This window comes from Melospiza georgiana, chromosome 10 (genome assembly GCF_028018845.1).
Source record: "Melospiza georgiana isolate bMelGeo1 chromosome 10, bMelGeo1.pri, whole genome shotgun sequence".
NCBI lineage: Eukaryota > Metazoa > Chordata > Aves > Passeriformes > Passerellidae > Melospiza > Melospiza georgiana.
The window spans coordinates 10,383,751-10,403,211 of NC_080439.1; the positions used below are offsets into that span (position 1 = coordinate 10,383,751).

A 19,461-nucleotide genomic window follows, 5' to 3' on the forward strand; every position below is an offset into this window, starting at 1 on the left:
AATTTTGTCCTTTGTCTTTAAGCTGCCTTTTAAATGCTGCTTGTGGAAAGCAAATGGGTCACGTTGTTCCGTGTTTCTACTGTAATACGCTGCCTGCTATTTTTCTCTTAGATTATTTGTGTAATCTTTTTTGTGCAATCTGTTTGTTCTTGAGTCTTGCAAACTTTGCCTTTTGCTACTTCTTTCCCAATAAGCAGTGCAACTTGTTCTGTGTTCACTCATGGGTATTCTGCACACAACGGACTGGGTTATTTGAGACAGTGTGAAAATATTAAAATGGGGAACATGTGTGGGCACTTAATTGTGGTGAGCCCAACCACAAATACCTTCGCTGTTGGTAACTGGCACAGAGGAAAAGCAGACCTTTGTTTTGTTTTTATCAGACATAATGATAGATACATTGTTTTTAGTGGGGTTTTTCTGGTTTTCTAAGGAAACGAGGCTTGTGCAATCACACTGCCTGTGTGCATGTGCCTGTCTGCTTGTCAGTTCCTCCTTCACCAACACTTGAAACTAATAGCCATTTTCAACTACATTTGAGTGAGTTGCAGGAGTTGGGAGAAGAGACAGGTTTTTGCAGAAGCCTTGTGAGTTCCCAGATTGCACCAAGGTCTGCAGAAGATGCAGTCTCCAGTGATTGCATTGCTGCAAACCAGATCGGTTGTATATTTGCCCATGTGCCTTTAAGTGGATCCAGCCACCCAACTGTTGGCTCCCAAATTTGAATATTTTGGCTTATTTGTTTTTACCTTTTGGGTGAGTGAGTCAGTTGGGAGAGTTGCTAGGCACAGAGCTTGTGTTTTGATTCTCACTGGAGTGGCCATGTCTCATGAAAAACAGGGTTTGCCCAAGGCCACAGTGTTATAATTTGCATATAAACTTATAAAAAAGGAAGCTTTCTTTAAGCTTTCCTGTGTGAGAGTTTATAGGAGTATTTCTGTCTGTGTACTTAATAGCAGAAACTGGACTTCTCATAAATGTAGACAGATTAAGTCTGTTGCTGCCTCAGTGGGAATCTTCTGTGGAAAAACCCAGAAAGAGGAAGGAAAGCCTCAGGAAACGAACTTAAAGTGGAGAAGTTGGCCAAAACTCATGTTGTGCTACTCTTTGGTTTGTATCTGACCACCAGCAGTGTAGTTGGGGAATACCTCAGAGCCATGGGGAGTGTAGCCTCAGGGCACCTTTGGGAGGCAGAGAAGATGTCTTTATGCCCTTTGCTCAAAGAGAGGACAGAGGTACAAAGGCACTGAGTGACTTGTCAGAGATTACAGGAGTATGTATTTGAGTTAGGAAACAGACCCAGGTTTCCTGGCATAGGTACAGCCATAAGTATGGTCTCCATGTAGACAGCTTCTTCTGCAAATGGAGAGATGCCTTGGTCAAAGAGGAAGATAAATGCTGAAGCACACAAGAGCTGGCTAAATTATGAATGTGAGAAGAGAAGGAGGGGTAAAGATTCCCACATGTTCTGCTCAGATGTTAACAAAGAAAGCTGAGAAGTGTTTGCATAGACACTACATTATTCCATGTCCAAATGCCTCATAAAAATAATACCAGATGATCACAGAATGGCACACCAGGGAAAATAAATTCTTCAGCGGAATATTCCCTCTGGAAAAACACTGTGTAAAGTAATACACTAATGGCTTTCAATTTCATGTTTTATATATAGAGATATTAACTGCTCCCCAGACGTCTCTTCGTATTACAGCCCAGCTACACGAGATGTTTGGAGAAGGCCCTGGAGCAGCTCTGTGCTGTCCACACCAGGGCTCAGCAGGGCTCTCCTGTGCTACACAGGAGGTGTCTTCTGCCTCCTTCTCAGTGCAGTGCTGAGTTCTGTACTGTGGTTCTCTCCAGTGGGTTTGGGTTTTTTCTTCCTAGCCCTCATGGTTTTTTCCATTCTTCCCCTGAGCTCTGTAGCCTCACTACCATGCTGGGAAACCTGAGTTCCTTTTCTGCTTATAAAAAAGGAGTCCTCTCTAGAAGTGTTACAGTGGAGTGATTAAAGCACAACAGTGACGATCAAAACCCTAATAACAAATGCTAAGGAAAGTTAAGTTGAAATACATCATTATTAATTCAATTTGGGGGATTTCCAGACTTGTCTGGATTCATCTGGTGAGTTCTCCTTCCACATTGCTCAGGCTGGGAGCTGTTTGAGTCAGGAACTGTCTGTCCTGTATAAAGCCAACTACAGTTATACCATTGTAGCAAATGGTAATGATCTGGGTTCTTTTCCAAGCTTTCCTAATATATCTCAAATGTGTATATATATCATCCTGCCACATCCTGAGGGATCCAAAAGTAGCTTACATGCTTTGTTCCCTGAATGTAGCTTGCTGGAGTGTGGGGCAGGCAGAAAAGAAGTCATGAGTGTGGGGACATTGTCAGTTCACAGTGAAGGGCAGCAGTCCTACTCTTGAGATGACAAGACAGGTCTAACTTGTAGAAGATGTGCAGTATTTGCATGAAAAGGCCAATAAACAGGTGTGAGGGAGCATTATATCACTACTGGATTATGGAATTATTATCAGGTACATATTATTTCTATATGCCTTTATGAATAATTCTGTATTGAACTCAGTCTGCTTTCCTGCTTGTACCTCAGCTCTTGCTTTCCTTCCCATGCTTACTGACCACACCACTCCACCCATGAATCCTTCAAGAAGTGCAGGGTCCCAAGGCTGAGGCCACCATGGTTATTCTTAAACTGGAGGGTACCATTTTGAGTGGGGCAATGCCCCAGATCATAGTTCCTCTGTTACCTTTGATGGGGTTCTCCTGTTTATTGTGGCTGACCTTGTCCTTAATGCCTTCCACTTTCAACATCAATTGTTATGTAGGGACATCAGAACTTCAGGGGCTATCTCCATTTTCTGGAACCCAAATGGCAGGGAAAAATAGCAAAGGTGTGCATTCTACCCACCTCTTCCATCGCCTCTGCACCACAGTGTTCCCTAGGGAAATGTTTTTCCCAGGAGCTAAGGAAATCTTGTCTTCACTTTAAAACTATCTGCCACATAGCATCTTTAGCAACAATCTGAACAAGGCAGCAAGCCTTTGTACGTGCGTGTCTACAGACTTTTTGTTATGCATTTGTGTCTGACATTAAGGACCTTTTTCAGAAGCAGACAGAGCTCTTAAGGCTTGTCTGTACTTAGAGTCTTTACCAGCAGTTTTTGATACACTTTTTTTGAAGGATTGTAAGAATAAAATATCCACACATCAATTTCTTTAGAAGTAGTTTCTATGCTTTAAATAGACAGAATATCTTAATCTGTATTAATCCTTGAACAGAAAAAAAAGAGTAATTGGCTCCATTGAGAGAAGTGGTCTAAGATATACAAGCAAAAAGTTTTTAAATTGTGCTGCCATCAGGCAGCTTTATGAGCCCTCCTATGACAAAATCCTTTCATGTGGAAGCAAGGCTTAAGGCACAGGTTTATGCCATCTAACTGAGGAGCTGAGGATGACTATATAGCTGGGTTAGATGATAGCTGAGTGGTTTGTATCTGGAGCTCCAGATATCTACAATGATTGCTGGCTTGCAGCAGCACAACCGACATGAGTGCTGTCTTGGGAGGCAGTATCAATCCTTTCTAGATCTTTTCATATGGAAGAGTGCCTTTTCATATGAAGAGTGCCTTCCAGGGGCACTGAATCTTTGCCAGCAGTAGCACAAATTGTTTTTTTTGTGGACTGAGCTGCCACATCCCCCTCACCAGCCACAGGTGAGTGGAGGGACCTCCTGTGCAGCTGGGGCGAGGGCCTTGCTTTGACTGCTGTCCTTTCCCTCTGGTGACAGGACGCTGTGCCCGCTGCGGGGAGAATGTTGTTGGAGAGGGCACCGGTTGCACAGCCATGGACCAAGTCTTCCACGTGGATTGTTTCACCTGCATAAAGTGCAGCAGCAAGCTGAGGGGACAGCCTTTCTATGCCGTGGAGAAGAAAGCCTACTGTGAACCCTGCTACATTGTGAGTACCTGTTCCTCTTTGTGCCCTGATTTTAATGCACAGACATGGGAAACATTTATTTCTTTCATTGCTATGGAGTTGCCTTACACTTAAAATCTGACAACCGTGTGGCAGTACCGTGAGCAACAGGTTTTTTTATGGTCTTCAGAAGAACTCTGGTCTTTTCAGCTTACTGGGTGAATTACATTTCCTGGTCTGACTTCCCTCTGAAATGAAGTGGACACAGCAGGAGAAAGAGCTGGGTTTTGTGATTGTTTCATCTCTGTAAGGAGCAGACTATGTAGTCATTTTGTTGCAGTAGTGTGGTTCTCAGCTTTCTGTGTTGAGAAATCTGATACCAAAACGGTTACAGACTGTGTGCCCAATAAGATTAAGGAGGTGAGATGCAAGAAAGCAGTAAAATTTCTAAAATCAAGACTTTTGCCTTGCTTGATGGAAGACTTTCTACTGAACTAAGGGTCTTTGGATTAGATGTCTTTTGAAGCTTACATTACCCTAAAATTTCATTTCATGCCTCCAACAAGGTCTTAAAGCAAACAATTAACAGTTGCTCTGAGGAGCTGCACGTTTTAAGAGACTCCCATAACAAGAAGCTGGAACCAGTTGCACAGGTTCAAATTAAAGAAACATCCCATAATGTGCCTGAGGCTTTACCTTGGTCTGACCTCAGCATCCAGTATATAAGGATTATCCTTGTAACTTAGAGTAAGAAAAGCGCTGGAACATTCTTAAAACACTGACAAATCTTTCTTTAAACTTCCAGTTTTGAGTTCTTACAAACACTGGATAATTGGATTTACACTTCTAAAAGTAAAAATTGATGTTTTTCATGACATTTCTGTCATTCCAGTGATAATTGGAGCAATAATACTAAAATATTTCTGAAAATGCCACCAATATTTCATTGTTCTCTCTATTTCTACAGAGCCATCACATTGAGATTGTTACAGAAATACTGAATATGAAAAGGGAGGATTGTGTCTTACTTAAAATGGCAGTGATAGATGGGCCTTGTTAAATTGATTTTAAAAGCTAAATGGTCTTTTGGTGCAATATGTACCTTTTAAATAATTTCTATTTTTGTTTGCACTAAAATGATTGCACCATAAAAAATTTAAGTTTCATTTTGTGGCAAGTTTAACCACGTGCAAAGCACTGAAGACTTTAGGAAGGTGCATTCATAATATCTAGAATTAAACATTTCATTGACTTCAGGCTGGAATTGACTTCATCTGCTTGCAGATTGATACTTTCTTTTCTTCTTTTTTAAATCAAGCACGCATTCTACACCACTCATCTGCTTTAGTTTGGGAAAACATCTGCATTAGCCACTGTAGTAATGGTTTAAGATTATTTAATCCCATTACTTATACACTTCATTAGCCTGAGTGAATTGTTGGCAAGGGTTCAGTAAACTTCCTACATTGGGAGATAAAAGGATAAAAAAGGAAAGGGAGAAGGATTCTGTTCCTCATTTTCTTTCAAATTTATCTTCTATCTATTTAAGGGATAAAGGAACGATAATTGCCTGGTTGCATCTGCGTTTGTATGTTCTGTGATAGGGCTTTGCAGCTCTGAGTACAGAGGAAAGAGTAAACGTTTAATAGCTTCCTTTTATATAACCAGAAGGGGCCTTTAATGTTTATCCATGCAGTCCACAAAAACATGGTTATGGAGTTAAACCAAAACACGTCTGGATCCATCTGCTGCTGCACATGCAGGAGAAAGGATGGCAATGCTGATGGGGCTACATATATGTAGCTGGGCAGCTGGTACTGTGAGTGAAAATGGGAAGCAGGAAGCTGGCAGTCTGATGCAGTAAGGACAAAAAAAAACAAAAACAAAAACAAAAACCCAAGCACATATTAAACTCATAAATGTGGAAGAAACAAGTGTTGGGAGCCTATGTCTCAGTGTCTTTCAGAAATCTCAGGACTCTGCTGTGTTGAAAGCCAGATCTACAAGGGATCTAGGCTTCTGCCATCCTCTGGCTTTAGGCCTGAGGAATTTGTGTCCTAGAGCATATGTCTCATTGATTTTTCAGTGGAATGAAGCCTGCATTGGCTTCAGTAGGATAATGAATGCTTAAGTACACTGAGGCTTTGAGCTAGGCTTGCAAGTTATTCTTGCAGATGAATGAGACCCTTAAATTGATGAGGCACAGCCTGACTGCTTTTGTCTTCAGATGCCTTTAGATGTGTGATGCAGTTATCTTGAGCTCTGAGACTTAGTGACCTGCTTAAAATCCAGCCTGTCTAGCCACATTCTGCTGAATTGTGGCCTCTGATTATTTTTGTTTTGGTTTGGGGTTTTTCCCCCTTTCTTTTTGGTTGGTTGGTTGATTGATTTTGGGGGGTTTTTTGGTGCTTGGTTTTTGAAGGTGAGTGGGGTATTTTTTGTTCCCCAAAGTCCCTCTGTCAGAAAATAGCTTGGATACTAGGAATCCTTGATCTGTAGAAACTCAGTGGGACTGAAGTACCTTGACTCAAATTCCTCTGGAGCTGAATTCCCATGGAAGGTGCAGATGTGACTGGCCCAAAACTGCACAGCTAATTCATGGCAGTGGCCAGCTGAGAAAACAGGGTTCTCAGCTGGTGTAAGTGTGAGTAATTCAGTGAAACTTGTTTCTGGTCTACCTAATTCACGCTGATTTCTAGCACACATCCCTATTTTCCCAAGTCAAAAACTCTTGACCTCTTACGCAATTCATAGAGGCTTAATTTATATAAAGAAAATAAACAAATACTTGCCTAGTAACACTGGCCTAGTTGTGATATATAAATTCTTGATGCCTTAGATTATTTTTTAATAATTCACTGGTGTGACTTGTGGCCTTATGCACACAAAAACTATGCACAAAAATAAAAATAAATGTTTTTAAACAATTAGAATTGGCTAATCTTCTCAATTTGTTGTGTGACTCTTCTTAGCTGTGGTGTAGTGAAGCCATAATTAAGATTTCTGTGAAGAGCTGTATTTAATTACTGGTTAGTCAGTACCAAGCCTAAATAGCCTGCAGAAGGGGTTTTCTTTGTTGTTTTTGTTTCTGGTTTTATTTATCAGTGATCCAATTAAGATGAAATTCCCCAAAAGTCTGAATTAACATCTAAGGAAATCAATCACCTGTTTGAAAAGAAATATTTTTCTTAATGGGAATTTGACTACCAGAGTTAATTTCCATCACACAAAAACCCTCCCACCCAAAAGCCCATCACTATCATTTCCTGCTACATCTTCTGAGTGCAGCGAGTTCTGTTGCCAATGTGTTTGCTGGTTTTGCTCTGCATCCAAGGATTCTTTCATTATTGATGTTATTTCTAAAAGAGTACCAGTCTTCTCCATTAAGACTCTTCTGCTGAACTAAAAGCAACTGTAAAAACTAAAGTGTTAATAGGAAACAGATGTTTCCCAGTCATGATGACAGTCAAGTTAACATTTGAAATACCATGATAGAGTTTGCAGTGTAACCAGTGCACGGCTGTGCACGTGATGAATGCCGTGTCTGCAGATGTTATCAGTGTATTTCCCCCCTCCCTTACAGGGCAAATTACTGACAAAAGAACATTCGGTTTGCTTCCTCTAAGTAGTTGAAGAGATTTTAACACTGGACTGAGAGCAGGGAAAAGGCTAAGCGTAATATCAGTGGAACTGTTGTTATAAAAGACTGAAGAGCAAGATGTTGAGCAGTGCCAGCTGTCTGCTGTCCAAATACCGTGTTATCATAAGGACTGAGCACAAGGTTAACCAGACACACCAGTCTGGCAAGAGTGATGCTGCTTTTTTGTGAATGGGGTGTTCTTTGATGTCCAGATAACTTTCTCCAGGATGTGGAAATTTTCTTCCATTCTTACTCCCCTGTCCTGACAGTCTGGTGGTTGGCAGCTGGAGATGTGCACTCTGAGGGGAGGGCTGGGAGGGGCTGAGCTCCTGCAGTTAATGCAGAAAGCAGCAAGATCTTGCTGAGGCTCCTGGCCTCTTAGGGTTTCTTCTGTTGTGTCCCAGTCAATGTGACCCACCTGAGGAGAGGACCATGGTGGGACTGGGAAGGGGAAATAGCAGAAATAGCCAGGGTCAAATGAAAGACTTCAGAGAAGTGGTGGGCTAGAAATGGTGAAGGATTGATTGAAGGAGGAGAAGAAAGAAACTCTCATTTCTGTCAAGCTAGATCAGGGCAGATGGTGGGTATGCTCTGCAGAGCCCTGTGGAGACCCAGGGATTGAGGTTTCCTATTTCTGCTGAGAACTGTGAGATATTGAGGACAATATCTTAAACCCATCCCCAAAGATCACTTACATGGATTTTTTGCAGGTGAAATACTATCTTTCCATAGTATTGAAGCTGTGAAAGTGCTTGAAGAAAGAAGAATTATGCATGGGAGTCTTGCCCTGGTTATTTCTGTTCCCCAGGTTTGAACTTGGGATCGTAGTGCTCCACCTTTTTTTTTTTTTTTCTTACCCACCCACTCACCCCCCAATTACTTGTTTTGTGAGCAGAAAAAGGTATATCTTAGAGGGTTTTTTTCCTCTTAAAATCTTCTAACTTCCTGGCCTATCAGTGGCAGTAGTTCAGTAGGAGAAGATAGTTCAGAACAGAACACAAGAGAAATGCTTTTAAGAAATGGTACAATGAGAGCCACTGGTGCCATGGAGCATCCTGGGAAAGCTTAAATTTGCTAATCATTCTAAAATGTCAGTGTTAACTCAATTTGTGCTCATTGAAATCTCTGGTGAGACTGCTGTTGGCTTCAGTGTGACTGGTATTGTAAACCTCGCCCTGTGTGCACGTGAGTGTGGCTGGTTGAAAGCTGTGCAAGGGCAGCTTCCTGCAGCACATAGGGTTTAAAGTGTAAGGTTGTTCCCTGCAGTAAAGCTACATCTATTTTTAAAAATAATTCTGCAATTTGTAAGCAGGGATTACAGCACTAATTTAGCAACTATGTAACAATTTAAATTGGACCAGAAAAGAGAAACTATAATTTAAAGATTTTTTTTTATGATACAAGTTTTCTTCTTTTTAAAGTAAAAAGCCCTTTATTCTTGTTTTTGTCAAGCAACGTATTGAATTTGAGAGTAATTTATGGAAAGTGCTGCCAGCATGGTATTGCAAGTGCTCCACAATTTGAATTTAAACTGCTCAATGGGATCATTAAGACTATTATGCCTGCTTTCCAAAGAGTTTGAATTCAAAATGACAACTGGAACAAAAATATAAAATAAACTAAAGAGAAGTCACGCACTCTTTGCGTGGTGGAATTTTTCTGCCCTCGAAATATTTCATTGAGATCAATGCTGCTCTTCAATCCTCTCCTAGAAAAAAGCTGGTGTTGCTAGTTTTAGTTCGGAGCTCCTGTGTGAGTCATCGGCAGCAGGGAGCTGAACCTGTGACCCGCGGATCGAAAAGCATTAAGGCTCAGCTCCTGTGGCACAGAGATAGAGCTGGGCTGTGCCAGGCAGCAGCAGGCTCAGCCCTGGCCATTTCTCACCCTCAACAGAAGTGGTCCACGGACATGGCAGCCCCAAAGCAGGTCCAGAGTTTTGGCTTGCTCACAGGCTACTGATTATTAGCATTGATAATTTTGCTAGTCTGCGCCCAGTTGGTAATTCCATGGAAAAAAACATAATGTCAAGGGAAATCTGTTACATCTAATAAACTGATCATTCATAAAAGTGAAAAATCAGTAAATCCCTTAAAAGTGTAACAGCCCTTTCTACTGATACCACCACAGCTGATATAAAAAATAGAGACACAGGGTGGAGGAGGAGTAGTGGCCATAAGCTCAACTCTACTACTTTGAGTGGTAAATGTTCTTGTGCAATCAGGGCACAGATAGAGGAGGATGGGATGCTATTACATAAGCTGCACCTGGAGCTTCCAGGAGTCCAGGTCTAGGAGGTCCAAAAACGTGTGAGAGAATATGTCGATGAAGCAGCTTCTGTCAGAACTGGGGCAGCTGAACTTAGCTGACCCTCTGGAAGACTGCATCTGTTTTTTCAGTGGCCTACCAGCTGTTACAGGGGATGGGTCATGCCTCTTATTTTGTCACAAGGCAAGAGAAAAGGTTCCTTTGCAGGGGTGGATGGGTGGAGGAGTCAGCAGAGGTCAATAACCTCCTTTCTAAACTGGAATTATAAAGAAAGGGGAGAAAGTGTACTGTGAGATGATGAGGTAATTCTTTACAGAGACTCCTCTGTAGAGACCCAGAGGCTCATATTAAAGAAGACAGGGCCAGTTCATCTTGCTGTCCAACAAGGACAGGACAAGAAGCCTGCAAATCAAGCCTGTAAGAAGGAAAATTCAGTATTCTTGGAAGACATGGAAGTGAGCCCTGCCAAGAATTGCACTGGGCTCACCTTGGTGATGGATTCTGAGACCAATATACCTTGGTGTAATTGACTTTCCAGAAAGCTGTCTAGAGTATTGCTTTAGAGGAAGACTAGCTATGGATTGTGGAGGTAAAGCAACTTGATGCTACCAATGAGAACAGTGTCACAAGGGGGGTATTTTTGGTACAGTACCATAGTGCTGGACAGCGTTTTAATAGATACATTTGTGTTGGAAGATTGGGCATGAAGTGCTGATTAACTATTCACTGATGTCTTGGTGGCGCAAAGTTTTATTAGGTGTGGATCACTTTTCATTCCTTTTCATGGCCCCTATTTAAAAATGTGTCCATATTAAGTGATGAGTCCTCCTCCACACCTGGGCTTACTTGGGATTTTTGTGATGACTTGCTAGAATCCAGATCTTTCCTCCTGTGTGTGTTGGCAGCCATAACAACTTGAATTGTAGTCTTTTCTCTGCCTTGTGCTTTTATAATTAGAGGCATTTTTCATATTTTGATTATATGAACTAAGCATTGATTTGACATGTATAATCTAGAAAAACTATACCATGGGAAATGAAGAGTCCTTAGTGACTGAAAAGATGATACTGTGAAGGACCAGCTGCTGCCATTCAGTGAATTTCTTGCCTCACAGGGTGAATTCCACTGACCAACTGTATATTCTTTGGAAGAAAATAGTCTCCCTCTCTGCAGGACTAATGGGATTTTATGGTTCCTGGCTATAGATCCACTTAGGGATCATGCTACAGTAGAGAGGATGGCAAAGTCATTTAGCAATGGATTTTAGCTGTGTTGAGCTTTCCCTATGGAATGTATCCCAAAGCTTGCTGCCTTTGCAAGTTAGCAGAAATGGCTTATAAGGAAAAAATAACATCTTTGTAGTATCTTCCTCATTTGCAGTCAAGTGTAGATGGATATTGGCAAGTTATATCCAGTGTTTACAGTGTTCATCTCTTTTCTTTCATCTGTTCTTCACCACCTCCTTAGTGAACTACTTGCTGCTTTCACCCTCTGCTGCTCGAGCAACATCTGGAGATACCACTGTAATAAACTCTCACTGTGGTGTGTCAGTGAATGAAAGTCTTTGTCTCTGAAAAACTTCTTAGTAAACAGCAAGTCCATGGGAAAGGCAACAGTGTTGTCTCCATATTGCAGATGGAGATCTGACCCTGAGAAGTTTAAATGCAGTTTGTTTAGATCATGGATCTCCACTGCTGAAAGCCTTTAAGGACAGGCAGGACAAACATCTCTTAGGAATGGTTAAGGTCTAGGCATGTGCAGCCCTAGGGATGTTTTTCTAGCCTTACTTGTTCTGGTTCTGAGCTTGAATTACGTGTCCAGGACCCCAAACACATCCTGCACTGTACAGCTCAGGTTTTCCATGCCCCAATTTTCTACCTATTTGCAGTTCAGTCTGCCAGGATCTTGAGGTGAAGGAGCTACCTTTCTTTTCTTCCCCTCTTCCAATCACTGCTGTTTAGAGGCTGGACAGGAATAAGAACGAGCATCTGAAAGCTGAGTGAGGGCTCTTGGAAAACCCAGGAGGGTGGAAGGTACCATGACAGTTTTCCTTTCCCAGTAGTCCTACTGCTTGCTTGTAACCCTGCATAGTTATTTGTCAATTCAAACTGCTGAAGACAATTATTCTGAAAAGGCTGTAATGTATTTAAATGGGGCCTGTAAATTAGGTGTGTGTTTCCATCAGATCTGTGTATTATGGAGCTTTGTCCTTTTTAATGCAATGATATTAAAGCACTGCAGTGTCCAAACATAAAAATATTGGAACTCACTGAAGTAAACAAGCCATTAAGTATTGCTTATTTTTACCAGTGCCCCTGTGCAGAGCTGCTAGCAAAGCATGCTGCAGTACCTGTGAGTAACAGAGTTGAATCTGTCCTGGAATGGGTATGTTTGGATTTGGCAAGGATGATTCCCTGAGCAGCCTTGAAGAGAGCAAAATCTTGTCTTGCTCACTCTCAATTCCAGATGCCCTCTTCCTTCAGTCCAGACAGTGATTTGCAAGCCTGAGTGCTAGGCAGCCCAGCAGGCTCTTGCAGCATGCCACTTGAGCCGTCTCCTTGGTGAAGCCACACTCCAAGGAATTTGCTCTGGCAAAAGCTCAGTCTGTGAGTCGATCCTCCCTCTAGTGTCTGCCTCTGCTCTTCACTCCAGGACATGATTTGTGTGCATGTGATGTTTGTTTGCAGTGGGGAAGCTGTTTAACTTGCCATCACGCACACAGAAACCCCAATGGGCTTGGGAGATTTCTGGTTGGAAAAAAACAAAATAATGACAGTGTAGGGAAAGTACAACAAATCGGAATCGTGAAAGGAGAAAAAGTTTCTTGATTTTAAGAGTATGGAGAGTGTTTGGTATTCACATAGGGACAAAGCAAATTGTAAGACTATTGTTTCATCTCATCTGCATTGATTACAAAGCTATGGTCCAAGTACAATATTGAGAGAAGAGATAAATAATCCACTGGGGTATTTTGGGCAGAAGGAAAACCAGATTATAGCTTAACTCTGGTGCTGTGGCATTTGCTGGGGACAAGATATAATTGTGCACTGGTAGGTAGCAGCCTTCACAGGAGCAGAGAGGTTGCTGTGGTCAGTGAGTCCCGCGGTGTGCACCCATCTCTGCGAGGCCTCTGTGGGGGTCAGGCAGGGATGGCACTGTGCACGTCAGTGAGCATGGAACTTGTGGGGCATCTAGATTGCTGAAAATGAGTGATGAAATCTGCTCAGCATTGTCCCTGCTTTTCCCTGGCTGCTGTTTCCTGACAAATATTTGACACAGAAGCACCATGGAGGTTTTCCACACCAACCTGATCCTGTAAGTGTCAAAGCAGACTTGCCACGCACACCACACAGATCTCTGAGGCAGTGCAGGAAGTACAGGCAGTTAGAAACTGGTGGCCATTCTTATGTTACGTGCCCATGTTTCAAAGGTTTTTGTTCTTGTTAAAAATAGAGCTTTATGGAAAGAAATAAACCAAGAATCTTTGTGACCTCTTTGGTGTGAGGTTATAAAGCACAGGTTCAATCATCTTTATTCGCCATGGGAATGCGCTCCTGCAGATGCTGGCCATTGAAAAAAATCTTTGTATTGTTTTGGTTTTTATTTTCTTGTTAAAATCTATCTACTAATGTGTTTAATGCTGCAGCTCATTATATTTGCATCCTTGCTGTTTGACTCTTTAACACTGAATGGCCTTCCAGATTCTCCTGTCACTTAACCTTTTTCATGTAGGAGTTTTTTCAATTGCTTCAAAGATGTAAAAAGTAATGGTCATTGTGCCCATAACCTAAAAGTTGCTGCTGACCAAACCCAGATACTTTCCCTTGTTTGTGAAGGGAAATACAGCAAGAGAGGGGGGAAAATAACAGTGTTGAAATGTAAATTAATTCTCAGATGTTATCAGGCATTGAGATTTTAAGTATGAATATTCCATTAGCTCCTGACAAGGTAGTTTTTTGTTTAAGGTCATGTTTGAACCAATATACCATCTTGGCATCCCACCAACAAAGATATCTGTGTAAATGCAATCTGTGTTCAAGCCAGACAACACTTTAAAAATTTATTTAATATTTCCTACAGCAAGCCATCTGTGACTGGTCACATTTTGGGAAGCAAACGAACATCATAGCAACGTTCTCCAATCTCTTTGAGTAACTTCTAGACTTTTTAAATTAAATGTGCTGCCAAATATTTATATTCTGTTGTGAAAAGAAAAATATTTGTTTGACATCCTAGATTCCCTGGCAATTTGCAGTCCATTGCTCCTCTGAGGAGCTGTGCTTTTCTCGTGGGTGCTGCAGGGCCAAAGGAGGATGTGGGAATCCCTAAAGGTGCCTTTTGGGCTCCTCATCAAGGAATGGGGACAGCTGTAGCATGATGGGGCTCTCTGGGGGCTGAGAGAGTTTCAGCCCTGGGTCCTCCTGAGGAGGATTTGACAGGGCAGGCTGGGGGCCAGGTTGTGCCCAGTACTGGCACTGGAGGGTCAGAGGGTGCTGGAACAGGCACAGGTGGCCATCACAGCATTCCTGCCAACCTGAAAAAGGCTCAAGACTTCCCAGAAAAGCCAAACCACTTAGCAGAATGTCTGCCAGTGCATCTGCCACAGGCACTGCAGCCATCACCAAGGTAACCAAGTTTCCAGAATTTAGTAGCAGCAAAACACAAGGAAAAATTAGTGATGGCCGAAATCATGGCTGCTGAAGGCCCTGATGGAGCTGAGCTGTGCTCTAAATCATATCTAGTATTTAGCAATAATTTTCAGAAAAAGTATTGGTTTGTTATCCAGTTCCACAGATTTATGGCTGGCTTAAATTTGATCATTCTTAAGCAGTGAAATGCCTTTGTTCAAGGTCTTGGAAATTGTTGTCCTCTTACTATATACAGGTACTAATAAACAAGTAAAATGTCTAAAACTGTCCTGAAATAGTGAATTCTGTTTTGGAAAGGCTGAAATGTTCTCTAGAGTCCCTGGTGGCACAGCACCAGTTTTTGCTAAGTACTGATTTGAAATGGTCCATATAATTTGCCTGTACTTACCACCAGGGGAGTGTTGCAACCAGCAGAAGCCCAGGTGAATCATCAGCCCATAACCTGTCCACATGTGCCTGTCACCTGTAGGAACAGTGCCATACATAGAACATGCATATTCTTATATTCTGGAAAGAGGCCCTTGCAACAGAGCAGGGAGAGAAAGCAATCTTGATTTGCTGTATTACCTCTGACAGTTTTACTTTCACTGTGGCATGGCAATAAGATTAAAGTTTTATAGTAATATCACCTCCATCCAGACAAAAAAAAAGATAAAACCTCTCCTCTCTGGTACTTAGATTTCAAACTCTTTTTATAGAGTCTCTGCATCTGTTAATAAAGTCCTTAATTCATTTTGAACATTTTATTGTCACTTTGGATAAAAGTTTAATCAGATAGAATTATTGCCCTTCTAATATTCCCTTAACCTTTGCATTTCAGACTTAGACCATATCATTTAAATTTTAAAATCACTCTTTTATAGACTTGAATGCCCCCATCTCTTTTTTAGAGGGTACTTTTGCACAGGAATGCTGCAGTCTGTCTTGAGGTCATGTGAAAACTTTAAATGCTCTAATGTGAGCACTGCTCACTTTCCTCTGAAATGTCTTGCATGCCCTATTAATTACTTTAATGGTGACATGCTGGTTTAAGGGAGTTCTTTATTAATGCCACTAAATCTTTTTTTTACTGTTGTTTAAACACTTTTTCTTTCCTTTATGTAGATGTATTTAATCCCTTCTGTCTTTAAAATAAATGAGTGCATAACTGCACAAGGTGTTTGACATTTCCATCTTTCTGTCTTAGGAGGTGGTAGGGAGGACTTGGCTCCCTTGTCCACATCCCACCAGAGACATCTGTGCACATCTGTGCTGTCTGTCTTCATGTGTTGGATTGTTGTGGTGGAAGTAATATTGGAAATCTGATCTCTCTCTTTCCAGAAACAATACACAGTGAATTTGCTTTTAATCTTCCTAGATGTTGAGATTGTAGAGGTTAGTTTGGATTTTTTGCTGGAAGTGCAGCACTTCCAGTTCAAGAGAAGATTTGCCTATGTTTGAGCCTTTTCCTAGTAAGGAGGGCACATTGATTTTCTCTCCTCAACCTGAACTAAGTTAGAGTATTCTAGTAGTCCATTTTTACTTCAAAGATGTATAGCATTCACTATACTGGATTATTTATAGAGCGGCCCTTTTGCTGAACTAGCTAGCTTGTAAAACACTGACATCCATGTCTGCAGCTGGATTTTAGTCTATCAGGTTTCTATTTTTTTTAAGGTGAAATCTTATACAAAATACCTATTCTTGATTCGTCTTAGTTGCAGATTTTCTTGGCCTGGGAAGGGGAATCAAGGTGTGAGAGAGAAAATATCATCAGGACCTGGAGAAACTGTTTCAAAAGCACATAAATGACTGAGGAATTGGCTCCTTTTGGTTTGCTAACCCACTCTTGACAATGAGACTTAAACTCTTAGTAGTAAGTCATATAATTCTTTAGTCACTTTAGAAAATGTTACGTCTCCAATAACCACTCATAGTTTCACCATGGGACTCTTCACATTTAAGATCTATAAATAAACTTCACTGGTTTTAAAGAAAATCAGAATGGATTGTTGAAAAACTTGTGAAGAGGTTTCACCAACAGCAAGTAGTTTTTTCTTTGGTGGGGGAGCCGTGGTTTAGGGCTTGGGTTTGGGGGTTTTTTTTGTTTTCTTTGGGCAGAGTATGAAAGCTTGTGTTACACTACAAGGTTTCTCTTGACCTCCCCTCTCCCAGATATTTCCAGCTCCTAAAAAGTCTCTGCCCAGCTGGGTAATAGAGTTTCTGTGCAGCTCCCCATGGCTAATGTGTACCTGTACATACACACAGACTTGCACAGGAAGAATCTGGAAGCCTGAATTCTATCTGAAATGATTTGGCATTTGCCCAGAAAAGGTATTCCTTCCTCTTGTGGACCTTCCCTCAGGTTTGTCCAAATCAGTCTTTAATTATCAGAAATACACTTAGCTGTTGAGTGGGCAGATCCTTTTGCTCACAGCTGCTGCTTTAATTTTGGAAGCAGGCAGTTCACTTATGCACTTAGACAGTACTAAAGGGTACCTTTTGCATTTTCAAACTTTGCTAAATGGTACCCTTTGCATTTTAGAATAAGTAGCTAATTAAATGGCAAGGCTGAGTGCTGTTTGAGCCATGGGTTAGAGTCACTCTAACTTAGATAAGGGACTGGATCCCATAAAACAAATTAGTCCAAGTTGTGGGCCTGCTCCCACTGATCCCAATTTAAATATTTTCTTTAAAATTAATAGGAGCTGAATCCGATGTGTGGTGCCCAAGACGAGGGGGCTAATGAAAGACGTGAGACATAGAACCCATCTCACAAAGTGATCCTCTTGAGTGTGTGAAGAATCTAGACTGGATTGATCAAAAGAATTTTCACTTTCTGTTTTTTAAAGTAGAAGTAAGGAAGATTCAAGTTAATTTTAGTGGAAATTCCCTAAAATTAACTGAGAAGCACAAACCATACTTTTCCCCCCTCTAAACTTGTTTCCTTCCCTTTTCCCATGTGGTTACCTTGTTTATTTTTTAAATAAATAATCATATTTTAAAGCAGTATAAATAAATTGCAAAGTGTGCTCCAATGGGGTACATAAATATATTCCATCTGCTGGGGAGTGATTATTAAATAATTCACCAGTGGCAAACCCAGGAGTGGTTATCCATTTTCCTCTCATTCATGGATAATTTTTTCTACATCCCGTAGGAGCTCATTATGTTTTCTTTGTACATAATGTTTAATAATTTTAAAATCTGGCACTTACCCCTCCATCTACAGATTCTTCAATTTTTCCTAAGGATTTGTGCATGTGTACGCATGTATGTATTGACAGAGGAAGATATTTGTTTTCCTTCTTTTTTTTTTCTTGTGGAGAGAATATGGGAATTTATGTATGAAGTGAGGTGGGAAGTTGAAGGCAAATTTCCCCCAGCTGTGCAAGGGAGTTTCCTCCTGCACAGGTGGTGGATGGGTCACATTCCTGGTCTCACCCTTGGGTGGCATTCAACAGAACTTCAGGGCTATGGCATTAATATGAACCTCATACTTCAGCACTTATAAACAAAGGAATAGGAAGCAAGGTGAGGGAGTGGGGCATTTGAAGAGCCCCGTCTCCTTTATCTCAATGTTAGGAAGAATTTGGTATTTCCTAACATTTAATTTCCATCTTTTAAGGGACCCAGAGTGAGCCCAACGAGCCTGGTCTGTGGGTAAGCAGCAAGCTATTACCTGGTTGAAAACTGGAGCTCTCTCCCATCAGTGGGAAAATTGCCACAGATATGTGGGGAAGAGTTCAGCTCCTGGTAACAGACCCAAAGGCCTCTGTGGGCTTTGATCAGGCAGGGTGGGCAGCTGGTCAGAGGACTGGATGGGGTTGGCACAGAGCAGGAGGCTGCACAGAGTCAGGAGCTGGCACCTCCAGTGCTGGATCCCGTTTCAGAAATGGTCATGTTCCCATGGCTCTGTGTGTGCTCCACAGGGCAGGAGGTGAGGAACCACCATCCTGTCCTGTCTGCCCAGTGCCAGTGCCCAAGGAACTGTGGTCAGAGCTGGGCTCTCCCCCAGGCGGGAGGCAGATGTTTGCAGTTAGAGGACAATCACTATCTTGGTGCTAAAATGTGTAATTAGCCACAGGAAATTCTTTCCTTAGCTGATGAAGACAGGAAGGTAAAAAAGTATCTCTTAATGCTTGTACTGTTTTTCCTAGGGAGTTGAGTGAATCTGGCTGCCCTCACAGAGGGGAATAGCAATCCTGTTCCCCAGCAGGTAATGATCTCTGTTGTTCTCTTGCACATGTCTAGATGTCCGTACTGTTGGCCAGAGAGGAGCAAAACCCTCTCACTGTGAGGTAGGGAGCTGTTTTATTTCTCTCTCTCCTTCTTTTTCACATTCCCTGTAGGCATGTGCAGACTCTGGGTTTTAGAGGCTGGGCTCTGTACTAAGCAGAGGCAAACAGCTTTTCCCTGGGACAAAGACCAGATCCAAACAATTTGGTTTTGACTATAATTTCCATATGATTCTTGACCTGGAAATTCCTCCTTTTGTTATTCTGTTAATCCCTTTTGAGGAGGGGAGAGGGGAAGTAGTCCAGATATGAATTAGTAGATCCTTGAATATTTTACTTGTTTGTGAAGAAAAGCTCTTCTTTCCTTTGCACTTCCCAAGCTGATATTCTGCGTATTTCCATCCCATATCTCCATCATAGTCAAAGCCTGAATAACACTTTCTATGCCTGGTTTCTCTGCAAAACATGAGCTTTGCTGTGCTCAGTATAGGAATAGATTGCTGCAACTACTGAGGCTGGTTCTGGCTCTGAGCTCCTTTCTCCATCTCATTTCCTGCTGCAAATGATTGGTAATTTTCACTCCTAGAAATGATGCTCCAGGATGGAAAAGCACAGGGAAGCTACTATTCAGGTGAAAGAACAGTGTTAAATGATGAGATTGAATACAAAGTTCCAGAGCAAACGAGCAGTGTCTTGTTCAGCACTATGGGCATGTGAAAGAAGTTGCACCTTGCAGAGCAAGGGCTGGAGCATA

The 19,461-nt window shown here is 41.7% G+C and overlaps 1 protein-coding gene across 4 annotated transcripts in view; it reads left to right on the top strand.

The window, feature by feature from the left end:
- LPP (LIM domain containing preferred translocation partner in lipoma) overlaps positions 1-19,461 on the top strand; it is a 200,261-nt gene that overhangs the window by 153,101 nt on the left and 27,699 nt on the right. For all 4 annotated transcript variants that reach the window (XM_058031271.1, XM_058031270.1, XM_058031272.1 and 1 more), the window contains one exon: positions 3,809-3,978. In XM_058031271.1, coding sequence (XP_057887254.1) covers positions 3,809-3,978 — 170 coding nt within the window. The remainder of the gene's footprint in view (positions 1-3,808; positions 3,979-19,461) is intronic.